Source organism: Dacryopinax primogenitus, assembly GCF_000292625.1.
Source record: "Dacryopinax primogenitus strain DJM-731 SS1 chromosome Unknown DACRYscaffold_14, whole genome shotgun sequence".
Taxonomy (NCBI): domain Eukaryota; kingdom Fungi; phylum Basidiomycota; class Dacrymycetes; order Dacrymycetales; family Dacrymycetaceae; genus Dacryopinax; species Dacryopinax primogenitus.
In genome coordinates, this window is record NW_024467211.1 from 316,727 (window position 1) to 337,571 (window position 20,845).

General features: G+C 54.7%; 6 protein-coding genes across 6 annotated transcripts; 1 reads left to right on the forward strand and 5 right to left on the reverse strand.

The window, feature by feature from the left end:
* Positions 1 to 184: 184 nt before the first annotated feature.
* Positions 185 to 498, reverse strand: DACRYDRAFT_55315 (uncharacterized protein; the record flags this gene model as incomplete). The annotated part of the gene is made up of 2 exons (XM_040775313.1): positions 185 to 397; positions 460 to 498. Coding segments are annotated over 2 exons (252 nt in total), but the record flags the coding sequence as incomplete, so codon positions are not given.
* A 193-nt stretch (positions 499 to 691) lies between these two features.
* On the forward strand, positions 692 to 2,586 carry DACRYDRAFT_101031 (uncharacterized protein; the record flags this gene model as incomplete). Its single annotated transcript, XM_040767511.1, has 2 exons — positions 692 to 932; positions 988 to 2,586. Exons 1-2 carry the CDS (start codon positions 813 to 815, stop codon positions 2,584 to 2,586), a joined length of 1,719 nt encoding a protein of 572 aa, XP_040626791.1. The 5' UTR covers positions 692 to 812.
* An 826-nt stretch (positions 2,587 to 3,412) lies between these two features.
* DACRYDRAFT_117521 (uncharacterized protein) lies at positions 3,413 to 4,130 on the reverse strand (the record flags this gene model as incomplete). Its single annotated transcript, XM_040770400.1, has 2 exons — positions 3,777 to 4,130; positions 3,413 to 3,723 (listed from the first exon to the last, which is right to left on the reverse strand). The coding sequence occupies exons 1-2, from the start codon at positions 4,120 to 4,122 to the stop codon at positions 3,413 to 3,415; spliced, it is 657 nt and encodes a 218-aa protein (XP_040626792.1). The 5' UTR covers positions 4,123 to 4,130.
* Positions 4,131 to 5,939: 1,809 nt separating this feature from the next.
* Positions 5,940 to 7,453, reverse strand: DACRYDRAFT_101033 (uncharacterized protein; the record flags this gene model as incomplete). Its single annotated transcript, XM_040767512.1, has 2 exons — positions 5,940 to 6,790; positions 6,839 to 7,453. 2 exons carry the CDS (start codon positions 7,451 to 7,453, stop codon positions 6,617 to 6,619), a joined length of 789 nt encoding a protein of 262 aa, XP_040626793.1. The 3' UTR covers positions 5,940 to 6,616.
* A 2,628-nt stretch (positions 7,454 to 10,081) lies between these two features.
* On the reverse strand, positions 10,082 to 13,820 carry DACRYDRAFT_23445 (uncharacterized protein). Its single transcript, XM_040773243.1, has 3 exons — positions 13,461 to 13,820; positions 13,061 to 13,415; positions 10,082 to 13,014 (listed from the first exon to the last, which is right to left on the reverse strand). Exons 1-3 carry the CDS (start codon positions 13,750 to 13,752, stop codon positions 10,479 to 10,481), a joined length of 3,183 nt encoding a protein of 1,060 aa, XP_040626794.1. The 5' UTR covers positions 13,753 to 13,820; the 3' UTR covers positions 10,082 to 10,478.
* Positions 13,821 to 15,870: 2,050 nt separating this feature from the next.
* On the reverse strand, positions 15,871 to 19,266 carry DACRYDRAFT_23446 (eukaryotic translation elongation factor 2). Its single transcript, XM_040773244.1, has 10 exons — positions 19,136 to 19,266; positions 18,930 to 19,082; positions 18,821 to 18,834; positions 18,704 to 18,766; positions 18,456 to 18,656; positions 16,615 to 18,407; positions 16,450 to 16,564; positions 16,171 to 16,401; positions 16,029 to 16,119; positions 15,871 to 15,974 (listed from the first exon to the last, which is right to left on the reverse strand). Exons 2-10 carry the CDS (start codon positions 18,932 to 18,934, stop codon positions 15,956 to 15,958), a joined length of 2,532 nt encoding a protein of 843 aa, XP_040626795.1. The 5' UTR covers positions 18,935 to 19,082; positions 19,136 to 19,266; the 3' UTR covers positions 15,871 to 15,955.
* Between the last annotated feature and the right edge of the window lie 1,579 nt (positions 19,267 to 20,845).

The following is a 20,845-nucleotide window of genomic DNA, read 5'->3' on the forward strand; positions in this document are numbered from 1 at the left end:
GGCATTTGCAAGTTATTGCAGACCAAGAAATGGTGCGCAGACGACCAGGAAAGGCGCATGACAGGTCCATGGTTGCAAAAGGAGGGTGCAGAATGATTACATTGCAGCATCACCATCTCGTGCCTGGCTCGAAAGGCAGGCCTACATCACATAAGGAAGAGTAGAAAACGACGACCAGTAATGCTCAGCGCAGACGACTATGGATAGAGTCAGCGAGATGCGTCAAATGAGAGGGCTGTATGACGTACCGAGCCTCACGCTCCGACTCGAGCAGGGCCAGGATGTCATCCTCCTTAATGGGCCCCTTGCAATTACGGATGATGCTTCGCGAAGTGTCGTCCATAAACTCTACACGCACTTGCGTAACACCTCCCCGAGAGCCAGTACGGCCCAAAACCTAGCACGGTGTTAACATTGACCTGCCCGCCCACACTGGCACGGTGATGGCACCGGACGCACCTTGATAACACGAGCGAGCTTGACGGGTGCCTTGGTGGATGTATCCTATTCCCTCAATCAGCTATTATCCTCTCAATATTCGGTATGCAAACTCACCATCTTTTAGTTTTGACCTTTGAGGGACGATGAGCGACTCTGTGCCGACGGCGTGTGATGCGATGTCGAGGAGACGAGAGAAGCTGAGTGAAGTTTTGATCCCGAGGTACTGTACAGTACCAACTTAGGGGCACCGGAGAAACCAGCCTTCGGCTCCGGAATTAGTGGCAGTGTTACCTGCTGGCGCCACGCGGCATGTCTAGTGTCGTAGCTGTGACTCAAAGTACTCCATTCGTCGAGTTACTCAACTTGATATCATGTCGACTTATGGTCGGACACCATCAACGTCGACCAATATACCGATGGCGTCGACAAGCCAGCAGGTAATCCCCTTCTCTGAGCGACCAACGTCACTCAATCAGCAGGTCGTCCTCGAGGTGCGTCTCATCAGCAACGCATACTGTTCGAAAGCGAAATTAATACCCTTTTCAGGAAGATGAATACACCGCCGCGCTCTCGCATATCATTGCACGCGATTTCTTTCCATCTATAGAAGGGATGGACGCTACGAACGAGTATCTCGCCGCACTGGATAGTGGTGACGAACAACGGATCACGTCGAGTGTGCGGCACCTCACCGCGCTGAACGATAGGACCCCCCTAGCCTCCTCCTCATATGCTGCTACACCTTTAGGCTCAACTCGTCTCCAGCCGCAAAGCAGGAAACGGACGCATGCAGAGATGTACGGCAGTCTGGGACTGGACGACTTCCAAACCAACTTTACGAGCGAAGATAACGCCAGCTTCACAAGTATCCTAGATGATGAGAATAAGAAAAGGAAGGAGAGATGGGGATGGGCTTATGAAGCTGAGCAGAAGGCCAAAGTGAAGGCACTGGAGTGGAAGGAGAAGCGAGCGAGACTGATCACTGCCCCATCGGATGGAGAAGGCGCCGAACAGAAGTTACTCACAGATGGATCCGACAAGACCAGAGGTAAGGAAAAGGGGACGGAGATTATTACAGAAGAGGGTACGGGAAATGATGATGAAGACGACGAAGCATCGGTTCTTGCGCTGGTTCTGGATAGCGATGAAGACAAAGCACTTGTCCCTTCAAGCTCTTCGAGCGCTCCCAAGCCGCCGCAGGAGCCTGAATCGGGCCCGTGGGATCCGAACAACATTCTCTCACGAACGGTGGATAAACGTTCTGCCACTGTCCCCACCTGGACATTCAAGACTCGGAACGCGTTCATGTTCCCACCCGACGCCGACTCATCGCCCTATCATCCCCCTCCTCCTCCTGCACCTGGCGTCGACTCCTCGGCAGCGGCACCACAGAAGGTGATCAACCACTCAAACACGCGCTTGCTGGAACAGGAAGACGAGAAGATACAGGAACCGCCCAGTCCATCAAGGAGCAGGATCTCGCGCACTATCCGCGGGGACATCTCAGCTTTGTCAAGCGACGGCCCCTCAGAAGCAGAAGGCCCACGGGGATCCTACCCACTGGTGGACGCTATTCCGAGCCCGTCTCCGGAGATGCTCGGACCAGGAAGACTGAAGCAGCTCATGACCTGGGGCAAGCTGTCAGCAACTCCACGCGCGCTTCCTTCGGAAGGTGACGGCCAGGCGGGAGTCGAAAATAGCCCATTCCGCATAGCTCCCCCAACTCCCAGAGATGATCTCGCACGCCGGCTGGGTACCACCGCCTCACGTAGTTTGAGGGAGAAGGCAGCGCTCTATGCGTCTACACCGGCGGCCTCTGTCTACTCGACACCGAGCACTGTTCGTTCCGCATGGGCGGGGACGCCCACCGGGAGAGGGAGCATGCCGCCACCTTCTTTCATCCCTAGCGCGAAACGTGGGGACTTGTTGAGCGCAGCAGGGAAGAGTCTGCTCAGCCGGGCTGGCGCAAAGAGCAGCGGAGTGGGAGAGGAGCTGCAGCGGACAGCAGCTAAGAGACGTGCGGAAGCCATGACTCGTACTAGTGGCTGGGAAGGAGTCTCGAGGCCCGGGAACGCTGGTGGTGGAAGACTGGGAGGGGCGAGATGGACGCCGAGCCCGAGTCCGAGGAGAAGTGCAGAAGAGTAATGTGCCTTCCTAGGGGATGTCTAGTGTTTGTATTGATGGAATTTGGACTGTAGATCACTGTAGGTATACACCAGAATGATAACCCCTCCACGCCTGTGGGACTGCTCTGGTTTGCTGTGTTTGCCACCAGACTCTAAGCGACTTGTATCATTCCCCAAGTTCGACTTCGGAGGGGGAAAATACGAAATAGAGTAGCCATTAGCTGCTCTTGACACCGAGTGGTCTCAAGTGCGATTATGCCCTACTCGTTCCAACTCGTCTAGAGTATGTCAATATCAGCGTCGAAGTGTCGACACCGACCCTTCGAAGTAAATTCTAGTGCCGTGCTAGAAGACCTCAATCTTGTACGATACATACGTGGAAGAGACATCTGTGCGACGCTCGGCCAAGCTCCGAAGGTCGCTCAGTGCGAATATGCTCTGTAAGTTGAGGATCTGTGCCCGCCGGCCGTCTCATCATGGGTTTCAGCTACGAGGGGCAGATAATATCAATCGTTTATTCTGCATGACGATTCTATATCACAAGCAGGGAAGGCAGGTCTGCACTGTAGACCACGGCCATGATAAGATCATATGCACTTCGAGCCAAATCTACCTGGCGACAAAGGTGGCTCTAAAGCCGCATCGACTTCAAAGGCATCCTTCGTCATACATGACGCAATGTGCATAAGTATCCCAGCCGGTGCGCGGACTGAATTATGACATAGTACTAATACACGCATACAGGAAAGTACGTCAACATCCCAAGAAAGAAACATATTTCGAATGTACCATAGCTAACTATCATCGCATAATCTGCGCATTTCTGTTTGGAAATACCAGTTCTCCTAGATCACCCGCATGCCCATCAGTGCGCACGCAATAGTCGTCCCGAGCAAGCAGAGCGACGTCAGCGCCCAGACACACCTCCAGGCCCAATGGCGCTCTGCGCGTCCGTAGAGGTCGATCAGCGGCTGCGTCCACACGGTATCGAGGTTCGCTGGACGGGGGTCTTTGGTGTACTCTGGTGCCGAGGACTCGGAGGTGGGAGATGTGGTCGCTGAGTTGTCGGGATGGTCCGGAGAGGTTGGGGGGAGCGGGTATGCGTGCAGGGGAACGCAGAGGATGCAAGCACCGACGAGCCACAGCAGGGGGAACACTAATCATGTTCGTTAGTAACGCTGCCATTGTCATAGGAGAGAGGCGACGTACTGAACCCAAAGATGAATAGCTTTTTGGCTATCGTGTCAGGCTCGTTCGGCTCATCGGCTTCGTGGCAGTACATGGGGAGAGGATTGGGGAGACCGAGCTCGCGTGCCCCTGCCGCTAGTTCGCGGGGGTCGGCGTACTCGCGCGGACGGCCGGGTTCGGTAAGGGCGGTGAGCATGCTGTTGTAGCCAAAATTCTCGAGGTCGAGTGTTTCGGAGTAGTAGGGAGGGGCAGGGGAGGAGGAGAGGACCCAGTTACCGGAGGGGGTACGTCTTGGGGGGATGTGAGCTTCGGGGGGAGGGGCGACGGTGCAGATGAAGGTGCCAACGAAGGGGATGCGTATGGACATGACGCAAGATGGGCGGGGGTTATATGGGATAAAGGACAAGAGAAGGGGGGTGAAAGGGAAGGAGGCAAACGGAAGAGAAGGAAGGGGAGAGCACAGCGCTTTTGTTTTACTCTCGGGGAGAATCTAGTTTAGGCAGAGTGGATGAATAGCCTGAATGGTCGCTGGCAATTGGGGGGGAGAAAGAGAGAACGACTCCTACTCTTTTGCCCCTGCCAATTTGGCGAGTTTATGAGCGTTTGTAGGTGTGTCGGTGTCGCCCCATCATACTGTAAAATTATTCATGGAAGGGCATGGAAAAGCTGTAAACAGAGGAATTGCGTTGGATTGGCCACTGACACTTCAACGGGCAATCACACACGCCAACCAATCATCTTTCTCCACTCAGATTTAGCGCAACGGATTCAGATGGAAGACAACGAGAAAGGGTCTGCATAAAAGAAGCTCTTTTGTGTGCCCTTCCCCTTCACACCCAGTTGTGACGCCCCACAACACCTCCCTGACCTTCCTCCCTTCTCATTCGCAACTATAAAGATTTCTCAAAGGTTCCCGCTATTCACAACTCAATCGATACCATCCTCACATCTCTCTGCACCCTATGCAGTATGCACTCGAAGGCTGACCTCGCTCCTCCGGAAGAATTTGAGTGCTCGGCTCTGACGGGCCATTGACGCGACTTTCTCGCCATGGGTATCACTCGTTCTCCATCGTCGTCTTCTCGGTTGTAAAGAATTCTATTCGGACCTTCAACACGCGTTTCTCTCTTGGCACTCAAAACCTGTGTTCTGCTTTTGAAAGCTGCTCATCACCGGCACAGCTTCAGGCGTCGACCCCTCCGGAAGCAGAACTGTATAGCTGCCTCAGCGACAACTGTCTTCTGCGTCGAGACCTCATCTCAAGTATCTCCACATCTCTTATGACTGAATGAGATCTTCTTCTTCTTCTTCTTGTTAACTGTCAACCCTGACGCCAGCTCCTTCATATCCCACGGGCGGCTTGCACGACGCCGACAGGGACGGTTACCCGCGTGCCTGCACGCGTCGCCAGCCTATCTCCGCACCCCGATCCTTCCCAATCTGGATACGAGCATTACCATCTCTGGCATCGTTTTTTTTCAAGTCACAAACCATCAGATCTCGTATCTTTCTCATCCGATGTCGCCCGTATCGCAGGGTACCTTGGTTGCTATCTTTCGTTTGCCACATACCTGGATACGTGTTGGAGTCATCACTGGCCAAATGTCTGGCCGGAGCAGTTCGGACTGTTTGCGGACAGACGCTGCTATTCTCGGTGGCAGTTCACTGAGCAAGTTTAGAGAATGGGCGATCTGCTGTTCCAGAGCCGCGAATCAATCTACCGCCGTACGCGACGTCGTTCTACGCCTATTTTTGCCCCTCCTTATTTCCCAAAAACCGCAAAAACAATCCCATGAAAGACACGTCTCTTCCAACATACTCCCAATCCTACGCTTCTCGCAAACCGATCAACCCGCAATACCTCCCCAGTCATGCAGTCACCCAGCGCACGCTCCGTCCTTGCCCGGTCTAGCCCCCCCGCCTACCCCTCACCTGGATGGGCCAGCCAGCACAGTACCCAACATGCCCGAATTCGTCGCGCCATTCCCGGTGGAGGCGGCGCATGGTGGATAATTCTGCGAATTCCAATCATCCCGCTATCTCTAGTACGAATACTTCAGGCTGGCACGCTGTACACACAGGAAGCAGATAGAGGGGGCGAGGGAGAGAGGTAGAAAGCATGTGATTGTTCTGTTTTTCTGTGATAAATATACAACTTTACTTTCTGGCCCAAGGGGATTATGTAGTTCCTATCCCTGTCCTACGGGACAGAGAGGACAAAGTAGACAAGAGACAAAGTAGACATACATCAGTCTGCCATGATTCATGACATGCACTGTTAATTGTGCGAGCTTGAGCTGGTGCAAAAAAGGGGAAGGAAGACGAGAAGTGGAAGTGGATGAAAGACGCTCCAAGCGGGCGGGTGTGACAAGCGAAAGAAGAATTACAGATTAGACCCGCTTGGGAGTCGGAAAAGACCTGGAGGGCCCGAAGGCCAGCTCTTGTGGAGATACGGACAGGCCATGTGCGCCTAGAGCCTCCCTCCCCACCGGATGAGGATCCCAGGCCCAGTCGGATGCGGATGGGACAACCAACTGCAAAGAAGGAGAATAAATATCACAGCCGAGAGCCGAGCCGTCAAAGTCGAATTGGGAGGAAAAGAGACCGGAGACCAGAGACCAGAGACCGATTAGCTGGACCAACAGATGAGAGTGAAGTGAGAAGAAGGGGAAGAACCAGAGACCCAAGGCTGAGACTGAACCGTTCTTTTTGGGTTTTCTTGCGTGCGGGGGTTAGAGTACATTGAGTGACTTGCGAAAGTGCGGAGTGATGATCGGGATGGGAAGGGAACGATTAATGGTTTTTTGACCATGCGAGGAAATCGAGGGCGGGAAGTGTTGTCTGCCGGAAGGCAGGGGCAGCTACCGGCTTGTAGACGGGTGACTGGGCGTTGTGGGCGTCTTGGGGTCCACCTCTGGCACGGGGACGTACTGCGATCTCTGAGCGCCAGGGGGATGATATGCCGGCGAAGGCGGGGTAGGCTCTGCCAGCACTTCCCGCGTCTCCGCCACGGGGCCAAGCGTAAGTCGCTGGATCTACAGTAGTGCATCAGTAAGTGCCCACAACTTCAGAGATAGACATACGGCAATCGGCACTTCCCCAACCCCGGTCTCGTCCTTCCCCTCCTCTCCCTCCGGTTTCTCCCCAACAAGCGTGTCCACCGTCTCCCACGTCGCCATCGTCTCTAGACCCTCTTCGTCCCACTCGTCCCTAATCGTCCCGTCCGGATTCCGGGCAGGGGCCGGATTAGGCTGCAGCTCGTGCGAGTGCTCCGAGGTGTTGTCCCTCGGAGTGCGGGCGAGCGCTGGTACGCGCTTTTTTCGCCTAGCGAAGGCTGAGCGGGGGATCCGGACTGTTTGAGGTACTGGCTGCGCTCCTATTGCTGGGGGGAGACCGACTGAGACGCTCGTCGTTGTGGGGTTTGCTGCTCGCCGGCGACCCTTATATGCCCACCAGAGGAAGCCTCCTGCTGCTACGAGGACAGCTGCGCAGGATACGAAGCCTATTACACCTAGCTGACCGGCAGAGTAGTGCGCTGGGTAGTCGTCTGGTGTGGGGTTGCAGGAATTTGAGAATGCGCCTGATGAGGGGGAGTCGGGGCATGGTGGGAGGGAGGTCGCGTTTGACTGGGAGGTCGTTTCTGTTATTCCTGCGTTGGAGAGAGCAATGCTGCTTAGGCGGACGAGGAGGGGAGCCATCGTGTGAGAGGGGCCAGCGTAGAGAGAATAGCAGAGAGAGCAGAGGGATGAAGAAGAGGAAAGGGAGATGCGAGCACGTGGGAAGGCGAGTGATAGCCAGCGAGTGGGATAAAGAGAGAGAGTGGGTCGATGTAGAATAGTCAGCGACAGCGCACAGAGTCTATCCTCTGATGGGTCTCCTCTTAGAAAAGGAGAGGGGAAAGGAAGGTTGTCGTCGTCCTGCTGGCGTTGTTCGGAGGGTATAAGAAGTTCCAGCTAGCGTGTGCAACACTGTGCTTGCCTCTCTTTCTTTCTCTCTCTCCTCGTCGTCGTCGTTGATCTACCACGGGGGGGGAGAGTGAAGAAAGTGAGCGCTCACATCGCCCCTCCTTCGATGTTTTATACACTTTGGTCCTCATTCTCCGAGGATGAGCAGAACGGCGTTGATGGGGGTAGAATAGGTGAGGCAGTGCGTCAAAAGGCGCTTCTTTCGCTCTCTCTGGGCGAAATAGAAGCACTTCACGTGAGAAAGAAGCACAGAACCAATCACGCCGGTAGAACGGTCATCGGTCGTCACTCTCATTCTAATACACAACGCATTCATCTCATCCTCACTCCATCTACAACACACTCAACAAACTTTATCTACTTATACTCATCTTAGTGCCTCACGACCACCACATTCCTCTTTGCACAACCACCCCGCGCCAAACACCCGCAACATGCCCCCGAAAAGCGGAGAATGGCTCGAACCATCCCACGGGCGCTTCTGACGTCAAGCACATACTCCAGACCGAGCTAATGATTACGGCTACACGCTTCTCCCGTGCTTCCTCGTTCATTTTCTCACCGTTCTCACTTGTCTCGCCTCGTCTTGGCACGACATCTCGGCACCGATATTCGCTAGGAATAAGCATGACACTCCGAATAAAATACAAATACCTGAATACCTGATACCTGATATTCGATCTTCTCGTCCCCGGCTTCTGTCACAGGCTTCCACACCAGTTTCACCCTCATCCCATCCCGGCTTCCTTCCATAATGATCCCACCCCCGCCGGTACCGTACCGAAATTACGTGCGTGGACGTCTGATCGGGATCAATGCGGAGAGGGTGAACCGAGCTGCGTGAACGTGTGTTGCTTGTATCTCACGCTGGGCGATGGTCGGGTTACCACAGTTTGATAGAGGTCTCCCTCAGGATGCTTGGGATGATTCGTACCTGTGCTCTGTTCATCATGGGGATGGCAACCTTATATTCAAAACAAAGTAAGTGCTGCAATCGCAATGCTCACCTGCAGGCGCCCTCGACGTGTGATACGAGGCACAACCGTGTGAGTAAATGTGTGCAGAACGTTCCCACACGCTACGCACACGACAAACCTTATGCATGCCTCCGAGCCGCGCGACGACCGCATTGCACCAAATAATAATTCGTGCTGTATATCATTTAGAGGATTCCCCTCGTCCAACATGAACAGAGCACGTCGTCTTCCTGCGGCCGTGTTCTGAACTTGTTACATTTGCCATCATTTCCCCCCTCTGTGCAGTTCTCCAAGGGATGCTGCACGTGATGACTTTTTAACTTCACGCGGCGCGTCGCGCACATTACAGTAACATCACTTGACCACCATGTCATCCGACATATTTCAGGACATCATCTCCTCATCAGCGTTAGAGGTAAGCTGACTCCAAGTGCATTTCCCCTTCTCATCCGCGTCCAAGCTCGTCACAGCGGTCTTGACAAAGAGTACGAACCTCGCCCGGATGCTCTCTGCCACCTACTGTGATCCTGATCCTAATCCTACCTCTAGCATGCCCCCCAGGACCAACGTTCCACTCCCCGCTAGACGCCATCCTTTCCCCCTCCCGCTCCTCTCTAGCCCGCGGGGACCTGATCGAGCTCACCTCAGCCTCAGCGGGGGGAAAGACCCAGTTCCTCTATTTCCTCACGATGACTACTATCCTCCCTCCTGAGCTTCTCCTCTTCCCGGAGGGAGACATGGTCCTCCTCGGCGGAAGGGGGAAGAGCGTAATCGTACTGGACTGCGATAACCGGTGGGACGTGACCAGGCTTGCAGAACATCTTGAGCACCATATCCGTCTTCGGATCTCGCTCACCCCAGGTATCGACAGCACCTCCCTCCCAGCAGACACAGTCCCAACCGCGGTCCGCGCCGCTCTGCGCAAACTGCATCTCTTCCGGCCTACGAGCACCCTCTCCCTCGCCGCTACACTCCAGGGTCTGCCGGCCTACCATAGGGAAAAGATGAAAACAGAGGAGATGTGCATGCTTTTTCTCGATTCGGCAACTGCGTTCTACTGGACGGACAGGTGGGAGATGGAGCGCTCTAGGATCGCTTGGGAGGACCATCCGATGCGGCATGTGACAAGCGCACTGGATATGCTCAGGAAGGAATATGGTGTGGTCGTTTGGATGACGACGCAGAACCTGTTTCCCCATCGAAGAGAGACGAGCACGGCGATGCATCACCGGAGTTTTATCCCAGAGCCGACGTACTTGATCACTCTTACCAAAACGCCCACACCGCCGTATCCTCCAGAGATCAAGGTCGCACAAGCAATGTCGGACGTGCCTCGCAAAGCCTCGGTCAAGGAGGCCTGTGTGAAAGGCACGGTGAGAGAGAGGGGTATCTCGTTTGATTACGGTATTGAACCGCACGGGCTTCGGGTGGAATCGTAGCATCTACTGGTACTAGCAGTATCACCTCCATCGCGACAACAACCTTCCCCTGCCATCCACCAAGTCTGCACTACCGTGCGAAGAGAGCTACATACGAGAAACAAGACCGTAAGAGGTTTGAGGAGGGGAGGTGATTGAGGACAAGAAGAGACATTGATGGTGAGAGAGAGACGTGCAAGAAAGAACATTATGAACAAGTCCGTGTAACAGGTCGTCCCTCAAGGGACTTTTGAAGCGACCAAGAGCGTGAGAATGGACCTTGTGGAGGAGAGAAGATTGCGTTAACAAGATGTAGACACGAAGACTCAAGAAAATGAAATATACACGTGCTACCCCGCGCACTTAGCGTGCTTCCTCCCAGTCGTTCATCCGTAAGAACCGAGCCAGAACTTCCTGGGAATCCCTTTTGAACAGGTCGACATCGCGTGCGGGATCCCACCGACGGATGGCGAGCCTCGCAGCCTGCGTCCGAGGTGAGGTCATTTCCTCCCCGTCCCTAGGGGACATCAGTATCGAGGACGGCGGTGAACCACCAATGCCGCTCGACTGTGTTTCGTTAGATGATATGCGCATATGCGCTGGGATAGGAGTGGGTCCAGGCCGGAGTGGAGGGCTGAGCGGCTCCAACCCCGGATGGAGGTTCGGCGGGTTCGCAGCTACTTCCCGAGGGGATTCCACCGTGCTGAGGAAGTAGCTCTCAGTCGCAGATGCCGTGTCCGTCGTCACCAACGGCGGGGGCATCAGCACCTGTACCGGCGTCTCGTCCGTCTCCACATCCGCAAGCCGACCACGCGCACCATCCTTGTGCGTCGGCATCATCGGCTCATCATAAGGCGACGGTGTGGCCGGCATGTGGTGCTGAGGCAGCAAGTACTGCGCATCAGGCACAGGCATGTGCGTAGACTCCAGCGGCGGGTGAGGCTCAAGCATGACCATCTCGGGCGTCTGGACGCCTTCGTCCTTCTTCGGCTCGCGCTGGATGAAGAAATCCGTTCTCGGGATCTGGACTTGAATACCACGACTCTTTTTCTTCGGAGGTGGCTCGGTCTGGACAGCCTGCGACCGGTAAGCTTTCGATGGACCAAAGCTCTCCCCACCGCGGCTGCTGACCGAACCAGATCTAGATTTGGGGGATTTCCGCCCAGGCTTGCCTTCTTCTGCCACTTCTTCAGCAGCGCCAGCAGCCCCGTTCTCGCTCTCCGACTCCTGCTCATCTTCCTCGTCGTCCCCGTCCCGACTACTAGCATCTGCGCCCTCCCCGCGCTCTGCAGGCCGGCGGAAGGCAAAGTTGCCCTTGATGCCAGGCGTAGAGAGCGGGCTACTACGGCGCATGACGGCAAACGAGGGCTGTCTAGAGCCTACAGTACTAGGGCGGGACAGCTTACTCACGTACCTCTGGATATGCGGGTCCGCATCCCACGCGTTGCGGAAGGTCATATCCTGCGGCAAACCATACGTTGGGGGCGAAGGCGGGGGCTGATGTTCCTGGAACGTGCGGCCAGGGGGGACGGTGGGCGACGGGCTCTGTACGGTCAGCGTTGGCCCTTCCAGGCCGCCCACCTCAGGCAGGAGGGGTTTGATCTCCGGCAGAGGGTACTCACCCTCAGGCCACACACGCTGAGTCCTTGGACGCCCCTCCTTCTCCCAGGGGAAGATAGGGTTGACCTTACGCGGGTCAGGCGCGTGGTGCATCACCTTCTCGTACTGTCCCTGGTCGACAAGATGCTGCGGTATCTGGGTGGGCGGCGGGGCATGGAAGAACTCGCGCTGATCTCGGTAGGAAGGTTGTTCCCAGACGTTGCCCGTCCATTCGGGGAAGACGGGCGCGTGCGAGGGACGCTTGTTCGGTGGAGGCTCGTGAGCCGGGTTCCAGGTCATGATGGGTGCTGAGAAGGGCTCTGGTGGGGGAGGAGGGGGTGCGGGAGCGGCGGGTTCCGGTTGAGGGGGATGATACTCCTCCCTTTCTTGGGGAGGGGGAACATACGGTTGGTGCTCCTCATGTGGGGGTTGCCAATCCTGGTGAGGGGGAGGCGGGGGTTGCCACTGTTCTTGCTGTTGCGGAGGCGGAGGCGGGGGTTGCCCCTGTTCTTGCTGTTGCGGAGGCGGAGGCGGGGGAGGCTGCCACTGTGGTTCATGATAAGTAGGCTCGGGATGCCAAGCCTGCTCATGATGCACCGATGGACCTGGCTGCTGATGTTCCTGATACGCAGGCTGAGGAGGGAAATACTCCTGTACCGGCTGAGGTGCATGCACAGGTGGAAGCGGGGGCGGAGGCGGAGCAGGCGGCCGCTGTAAATGCGGAGGATACTCGCCCATCTGTACCGGAGGAGGAGGAAGCTGGTAATCCGAAGCCTTGGGCGTCACGTCCTCGTCCTCCTTCTCCTCCTCCTCCTCGAATTTCGGGCAAAGCAGGTCCACCCGACCCTCGAGCGGTAGGCTCTCGTATCGCCCCTCTCCGTCAGTGACAGTATATGCCGAGCCGACGCCTTTCACTGCAAGCTCTCGCAGCTCTTCAAGCCCATACACCGGGCCAGCTTCGGGCTGCGCCTCGAATGGCTTGGGCTCGTCCCACGCTGCAGCATAATGTGGTGGCTGGAAGCTCGGGGCGGTCGTCGTCGTCGTCGTCGCCTCCGGTCCCGGTCCGGGCTGGTAATCCTCCGGTAGGAAGTCGTCCACGTTCGACAGAGGCCGGTAGTGGCGGTCATACACCGCGTACCACTGATCGACAAGCGCACCGTACGCCGTATCATGGCTTTCGTGCAGCGGGCGCGGAGGAGGACGAGACGGCCGGATCGGGAGGGATGCCCACGGTTTGTGGGAACCGATAAAATGCAGGAGCTTGATTTCCTCGTGAAAGCGCGCGTAGGCGGGCTTGTACCTGTCCCAAATTAGCGGCATGTATGCGCGAGTATGGGTGGACATACGTGTATGCAGCTGTCGGGGTAGTGTTATACCTAAAGCTGATCCTGTGCCAATCGTTCCCAACCCACTCGTTGAGCAAGCCCTGGTCACCACCGTCCCAGCTTCCTCTCGTCCGTGCAAGATCGCGCAGTTCCCCAAAGCTCGCTTCACTAGGCTGGAGCACCATTACCCCGGAGTTGAAGCAGTCTGGCCAGCCGGCGTCGGGTGCCGCTGCGAGCTTCTGGGAAAAGTCTAGCTTGAACAGGTGGGAGATCGGTTGTAGGGGAAGCACGTCCGCGTCGAGGAATATGATCTTCCTAAAGTGGGTCAGTCGGAAGACGTGTAGTTTCGTCAGGACGGTCGTTAGGTCTCTCCTTCCTGTTCCTCGTCAGACAATGCAGTTAATACGTAGAGCAGACGCACCGAGCAGGCCGAGGTTCTCTACCCCCAGCTGGGACTGGTCATCGATCACTTCGACCCCGACGACCAAGTCGAATGCCTGCCTTAGGGCTCGGATCGTCGCCACGTCCACCACTTCGGGAGTGACGAGACACACGGTTTGGAAGTCGACTTCCGGTGCATTGGCAGGCTTGGGGTGTACATCCCTCAGTGCGTGGGCGACGACGAGCGCTCCGGGGAGGTACGAGTCCGAGGAGACGAGTGTGACGAAGGCGTACGGCGGGTCTGCGGCCGGGGCTGCCAGAGGAGTCGTCATTGCCGTTGAGGGGGACGCTAGTGGGCACTAGCGTCGATGATGGTTGAAGGCAGCAGGTTGTTGTTTGAGTGAGGGAGGCCGGGAGGTGGGCGGGGAGGGAGAGGTGATGTTGAAGTGGGGAAAGGAGTGTGGTGCCTCCGAGGGTGATGGAGGTCGGGGTTAAGGGGGAGGATGGAAAGGTGGTGGAGAGAAGTAGCGGAGTGGATGGGGGAGAAGGGAGAATGGACGATGTTCCGATGGGAGATGATGTGAGGGGGATGAAGGGCGGAGTGGGATGAGCCCGTCTGCGAAGGGAACGGGGGATGAATGGGGTGTGGGTTGAGTGCGGTGTTGACCCTCCTGTCGTCGAGCGTGTATGACGAGAGCGATGAGCGCTCAAAGGAGTAAGTCGGCGATGGTCATCTCACAGGCCAATCGCATGGAGGGAGGTGATGGACTCGAGGGGAGGGAGTGAGCAGTGAGATAGAGATACACCAACACCCAACCACCTTAACCCGGGATCACTCCAAAGGAAGGCACCCAAAACGTCACTCACCCGTGCTTCCGCTCCCTCCTTTCCACATCCAATCTTGGTCACTTTTCCCTCCCCTTCTCTTTCTTCCCCTTCCATCTTTATCCTCTCTCTTTCCAATCTAGATACAATACAATACATTCAATAATCCACCAACACAGGCACTCTCCGTCACAACTCTTCATCCAATTACCCGACATTCCTCCTGCATACATCTTCCTATTCCTCCAAACAGTCCAGGCACTTTCCTCCCAACCTTCCAGACCATAATAATGCCATATGCAAGAAAACCTCTAATTGCTCCCGCCACTTCCTCCATTTCTCATCTCATACCTGTCTCAAGCGTAGACACCCTCAGAATTTCCCAACCGACATTTCCCGTCCTGTTGTCGCTTATCGAAAAAAAAAGAAACACGCAAACAACCTTTCCTCCCTTTTCCCCTTCACCCTTTCAGCCAGCCAGTCTAACCCTGGAATTAATGCCTAGGAAGCACACAGACAGACCCTGTCGCCTTTCCCAGCCGGTTCCCCATGTCCAGTTTGTCCACAATTCATGAACCCCATATGTCTCACACACGGTCCGGCCAGGCTCTCCACCTGCTTACCTCGGCCCACACAAAACCCAACAACCGTAGCGTATCCGAATCACAGCAGCTTATCGTCCCAATCTCCATCTCCATCGAGCCCATCATCACTCAAGTCAGAACCTCTCAGCAGAGACAGGTCGTTCAGGGCCTCTGCCGAGTTCGGCCCGAGCCCGCCCAGCCAGTAGATGCAGCATATGTTTATCCTCCAAAAGTGCGTATCTGATCCTCCCCAGGGTCTGCACGACCGCCTTGCCCCACGGAATGCGTACCACAGAGAATTTGCGCATTCCAGGGAGTCTGGTGCCCGATGGGGTACCGTCTGTCTGCCACTGTCTGGGTCCAAGTCGCCCGGATTCAGACTTTACCCCACGCACCTTGCCCCACCGTTCAGCTCACAATTTTACACGAGAATTCCCGACACGGCGACAGCGGGGATCTAGCGCCCATGTGGAGAGGAACGCCCTTTCCAGCTGGGGCTTACCAGCCGCCTCGTGCGTCCTTGCCTCACTTCGTGCCGGCGGGACTCGTCGAGCGTCATCGCACGTGCGTGCCTTGCCCTGCCCCTTCCTATTCCAGGATACGGAACTTTAATAAAAGGTCGATATCCACCCGGTGGGGAGGTGCCGATCTCGGTGCTTAGTGGAGTATCGGCGTAAGCTGCTATGTACTGCTGAGAGCGTCATCCAGCTGCCAACTTCGAGTGAACTCCTTCGGCGCGCGATGGTGCGCGCCGAACCCAATGTATTCCTGCCCCGCACCGCGCATCAGGAATGCCAGCTGACGCTGCCATATCCTACAACCCCACGGAGCCCCGCGTAGCCCGCCCATCCTAAGCAACATAATCACACTCAGCATGTGGAGACTGTACATTGACTGACGTCGATCTGCGTTTGTCAGAGGCGGTGATGATAGGCGATGATTGAAGCCGATGTCGGAGCCGCGGAGCCGAGGCCCGGGCATTGGGACGAGATGATTGGAATGACCCAGTCCGTGAATCAGGCTTGCAGACATCGCACGACAGCGTACACGAAGCATCTCTTTATTTCAAAACAGATAACAACGAAGTAAAACAAAAAGGTTACTTCAGCCACCACGACCATCCAGACTACAGCTTGTCATAGTACCTGAATGACTCGTCATTAGCAAAATCATCGGAATATTCAAGGATCAGCACGAACATATCCAGAGTAGGAATCTCAGGCTTCAGACCCTTCCTTATACGGATGGCCTTAACCATCTCCTCGACCTTAGAGCCTTTGTCCAAAGGAGCTACACCCTTCAGCAACTCATGATCCAGGCGTGAAGTGGTTCACAACTCACAACCGCTCATGAGCTCCCAATGGTCGAACACGCTCTGTGGGAAAGCCTGTCCCGAGGTAGCCTGACGGAGGTCGGCGTTAAACCCGAACGACTCCATCACAGGCAGGTACGCCTTGACTGTCAACATCGGCGTGCCGACCCGCACCGGCTCCTCAGATAAGACCTGTCCACGACGCTTGTTGAGCACCGAGTAGATACCACCGATGCTGGTATCAGGACATTGGATTTCGACTGTGGGAATGAATCAGCCCATTTCAACAATCGGAACGTGATCCCTACCAAGATAGACGGGCTCTTGTAGGGCGGGTTTAGCGAGTAGGCAGGCAGCATATGTAACCCTGCGGAGTGTGGGCATGATTTGCCCGCTCCCACGATGAATTGAATCGGAATGCAACTTCCAACCACATTAGCACTCCCCGACATCAGAAAAAGATGCATACGTACAGTAACGTCAACAATGTTCAGGCGGACGCCGCGCATCTTCTCTTCGGCACAGACACCTGACTTGGTCGCCCATTGGAAACCCGCAACACAAGAGTCCTTGATCTCGTTGAGATACTGTACACCTTTAGTGACATCGACCATCAGGTTGGGTCCCATGTTATCAGGGCCAAAGCACCAGATCCTCCGTGCATCGGTGACATCCCAACCGTATTCGTCGGCGAGAACGCGAGCACGGACTTTGAAATCTTCGTGGGGTGTGACCTTGTTATCTTCGATGTCCTTGGTCAATTCCTCGTCAAGAGGAGAGGCCTTGGCATATAGGCGATTGTGCTTGTTCTGGGACTTGGACAAAGCGACCATGGATGACTCCGCTTGGACAGTTTCGCAATAGCCAACGACTGGATTTGACGTTCTGAGAGGCACACCAGCATGATCCTCTTCGAGATCGTTCAGGCAAATCTCGAGGTGAAGCTCACCAGCACCGGCAACGATGTGTTCTCCGGTCTCCGTGGTCCACGTTTGGACGCAAGGATCAGACTTGGTTAGACGCTTCAAGCCTTCGACTAGTTTGGGAAGATCCGCAGCGTTCTTGACCTCGACAGCGACCTGAACCACAGGGGAAACGGAGAACTTCATAACCTTGATATTGTGCGCCGTCTCCGAGGAGGTCAAAGTTCCTGACTTGAGCAGGAATTGGTCGACGCCAACAAGGCCAACAATGTTACCAGCTGGGCAATCCTGGATGGGCTCTACGGATGGACCCATCATGAGAACCGTACGCTGCACAGACTTGATGAAGAGATCCTCTTTCTTCCCCGGAACGTAGTTAGGACCTTGGATACGGATCTTGGGTCCGGCCTTGACAGTGCCGGAGAAGACACGGCCGAATGCGTAGAAACGTCCCTTATCGGGAGCGGGAACCATTTTGGAGACGTACAAAACAAGAGGCCCCTTGGGATCGCAATCGCGAATACCAATGGCAGATTCATCGTCCATCGGTCCTTCGTACAAGGTCTCAACGCGATACCTCTGAGCGGTTTGCGGAGATGGTAAGTTGAGAACAATCATTTCTAATAGAGAGTCACCCGCAGGGAGGAATTTGCGCATCGCCACCTTCAGCAAAGCCTTGCCCTCCAGAGCCTTTTCCTCGGGTAGAAGCTTGACGTCGAGCTTTTCCAGCATGCTAAAGAGATGATCTTTTTGGAGGCTCATGGTAGCCTTGAAAATGTTGAAAATGGGATCGAGAATGAACATGTTGAAAGCGCGCTCCAAGGGCGTACCATCTTCTGCAGTAGCCTTTGTTGTCCACTTGTGGTTTGCGGGGTTGAAATAGTTTTCTCCCCACAGCTTTGCTATCATCTTGTCCTTGTCCACCCCGAACTTCATGCTGTAGCGGGCAGCGAACTGGCGCAGAGTGAAAGCCCAGCCCTGCAGGCCAGATCCAAAAGCAACGGTACACTTCTCTGGCGCGACTTGTACATCGCCGAGTACCGCATCTTGATACGTGGCAATGATGACGTTCACGGATTCAATGGTACGAGAGAATGACTGAAATAGGTCTTCCTTAGACACTTGCAATTCGAGAAGGGCGCGGTCGACCTTGTTGATGATTACGACAGGTTTGATACGCTCCGTCAAAGCTTGACGGAGGACTGTCTCCGTTTGAACGGATACACCCTCAACGCAGTCAACGACAACCAGGGCGCCATCGGTGACACGGAGAGCTGCGGTGACCTCGGACGAAAAGTCGACGTGACCCGGAGAATCAATCAGATTGATCAGGAACTCGTTACCTGAAGATGCAATGAGGAGTAGTTCAATGATCGTCCGTCATCACGCACCCTCTGTTTTCTGCTTGATGGCGGATACTTCCTCTTTATCGACCTCGAAATACATAGAGATCGCAGTGGATTTGATGGTAATACCACGCTCCTTTTCATCGGGCCTTGTATCGGTGAAGAGCGCTTCTCCCGCCTTCTTGGCAGCAATAATACCAGCCTTTGAAACCAAAGAATCAGTCAGAGTAGATTTGCCGTGGTCGACTATCTCATTATCAGCAAGGTGCGGCGCTTAAAACAGAGAGGCTTACCATGAGCGATGACACTCATGTTGCGGATGTTGGTAGGCTTGTCCATAAGCGCGCGAACCTGGTCTGAATTCACATTGTCAGATTGATGGGGCACATGAGATCATCTTGGACGCTTACCTACGGTAAAGTTCCTGGGTTAGAAGAAAACAATTAGTCAGCATACGTGAAACGATCACAGGCCGCAAAAGACCCGTCGTTAGGCCAATTAATCCGGCGAGATACTTACACCATGATTGCTGAATATGATATATAAGCGGTGGATACTGGAGTTTGAAGATCGAAGGGATGCGTTGGGAACGGAGAGTTGAAGGGCAAGGCAGTCTTTATGGAGGCGGAGCACGCTATTAACGGGGGTATTTGCCAAGTGGTTCTGATATGGCTACAAGTGAAGGTTCAGCTGAGGGAGATGCTGAGAACAATGAAACCACTGACTAATCAGAGAGTGTCCGTCAGGCTATAGTGTATTTACTCATTCACGACCCAGGGCTGGTCAATGGTTGTCCAACTGACAAGTGCTTCTGGAGCATGCCACCGGTGCAACTGTCATGACACTGTTCCAGTCTCTTGATACCTTATGGCTCACTAGTCAATTGTGTCCAACGAGTCTCCCAAATGACCAGCAATTGACAAGTTATCGTCAGGATGTACGGGACGATTGTCATCCCTAGTCATCCGAGTTGATGAGACATCCGGATGCTATCGGATCCTAAAGCCATCCGGTTCCCGCGGATGGATAGACCATTTAGTTGACGGTTAAGAAACGCCAATCTGGGAGGGAGCACGAGGTGACTTCAGCGCAGATCATCTGAAAGTCGACTGACCGGCCGCCGACTGTGGTGGTCGATTAGGGAGAGGACGTCGCGTTGGTGCCTTGCGGCACGTGACAAATGAGCCGACGTGGGCGTGAGCGCTTCTAACTGAGCTCCTTGTGCTTGAACCCTACACATCTGAACCTCGTATATGTCCTTTCTGTATGTCATGGACCTTCAGACTTCTCTCTCTCCTCCGGTCCTAGAGAAGAAGAAGAAGAAGCTTGATTGGTATTCAGCTAATTGCCAGCAAACGCACGTGTTCCGAGACTCAATGATGGGTCTCCACCTGGCAAAGTCATAACGACCATTGTTCGCACGCACAGTCTTACTATCATTGTTATGCACTGCATATCAAAACCACGCTGAGTGAAGCGAGGAATGCGGCGACCGTTTCTGAGGTTATATGCCCTTCCGTCCTCGCAAGCTTTTTTCTCTCATCTAACTCGCCCGACCACTCTACATTTTCTTGTTCGCTCCGTGATGTTCAGCAAAATACTTGATGCAATCAGGTCCGTATTCCTTTGAGCTCGTCCGGACACTTGACTGATATAGAACATATCATTAAGAGGCGGTCGTTCCGTATACCTTGTGGTGTATCATCGAGATCCGAAAGCGAGGCAAGGTGGTGCACATTGGGCGATCTGGATTCCCCATCGAGATGACTCAACGGGCTGCGGAAAACTCATACATGTCGTGGGCGACACTCAATTGACGGGGTTTCGCATTCAATTTCGTCACTGCTCATTCATCACAATTACCAATCGACGTTACACCCTGGTTTTACTGGACGACGACGTGTCCTCGCGATTGATTGTGGACAGAGTAAACTACGAAGTTCGAGAACCGTCGTGTTTAGAAGACAATCAATCTCCCATGGATGAGATGGAGCGTATTGCGCTTTCCATTCCCGCCCCTCCCAGGACTCTACCCGGCGTGCGCACTTCTCCAATATCAAACTGTCTGTTCTGTGCTCATCGTGTGTCAGGAGCCCTTTGCGGGTAGTTGCCAATCCTGGGTTTGGCAGTCCGTCACACACTTGGTTTCGACCCGGGTTCTCAATCAGAGTGCATTGGAAGCTCTTCGCAGCGCACCAAAGGAATAGTCTCATGTATCAGATGAAAGGGCACCGAACGTGTATCTGATCGAACGTGGACCATATCGTCGTCAGAGGTTGTATCATGTGAATTCCGTTGTCATCCCAATTCATGTCGAGTACCTTATGATGTGGTCGCTACAACAGTCCGTCCAGCTCTGCTGGCGAGAACAATCACTCCCTTCAGCCAAGACACGACAACAGTTATGCAGTACGAAGATCGATATCGATCCTCCG

Coding starts and splice junctions, on each gene's coding strand:
- DACRYDRAFT_23445 (XM_040773243.1), bottom strand. CDS start 13,752: ATGACGACTCCTCTGGCAGCCCCGGCCGCAGACCCGCCGTACGCCTTC. Junction 13,416..13,460: donor AGAGAACCTCGGCCTGCTCG/GTGCGTCTGCTC, acceptor GACGAGGAACAG/GAAGGAGAGACCTAACGACC. Junction 13,015..13,060: donor ACCCCGACAGCTGCATACAC/GTATGTCCACCC, acceptor AATTTGGGACAG/GTACAAGCCCGCCTACGCGC.
- DACRYDRAFT_23446 (XM_040773244.1), bottom strand. Junction 16,402..16,449: donor ACAAGAGCCCGTCTATCTTG/GTAGGGATCACG, acceptor TCATTCCCACAG/TCGAAATCCAATGTCCTGAT. Junction 16,120..16,170: donor TTGGGAGCTCATGAGCGGTT/GTGAGTTGTGAA, acceptor TGAAGGGTGTAG/CTCCTTTGGACAAAGGCTCT.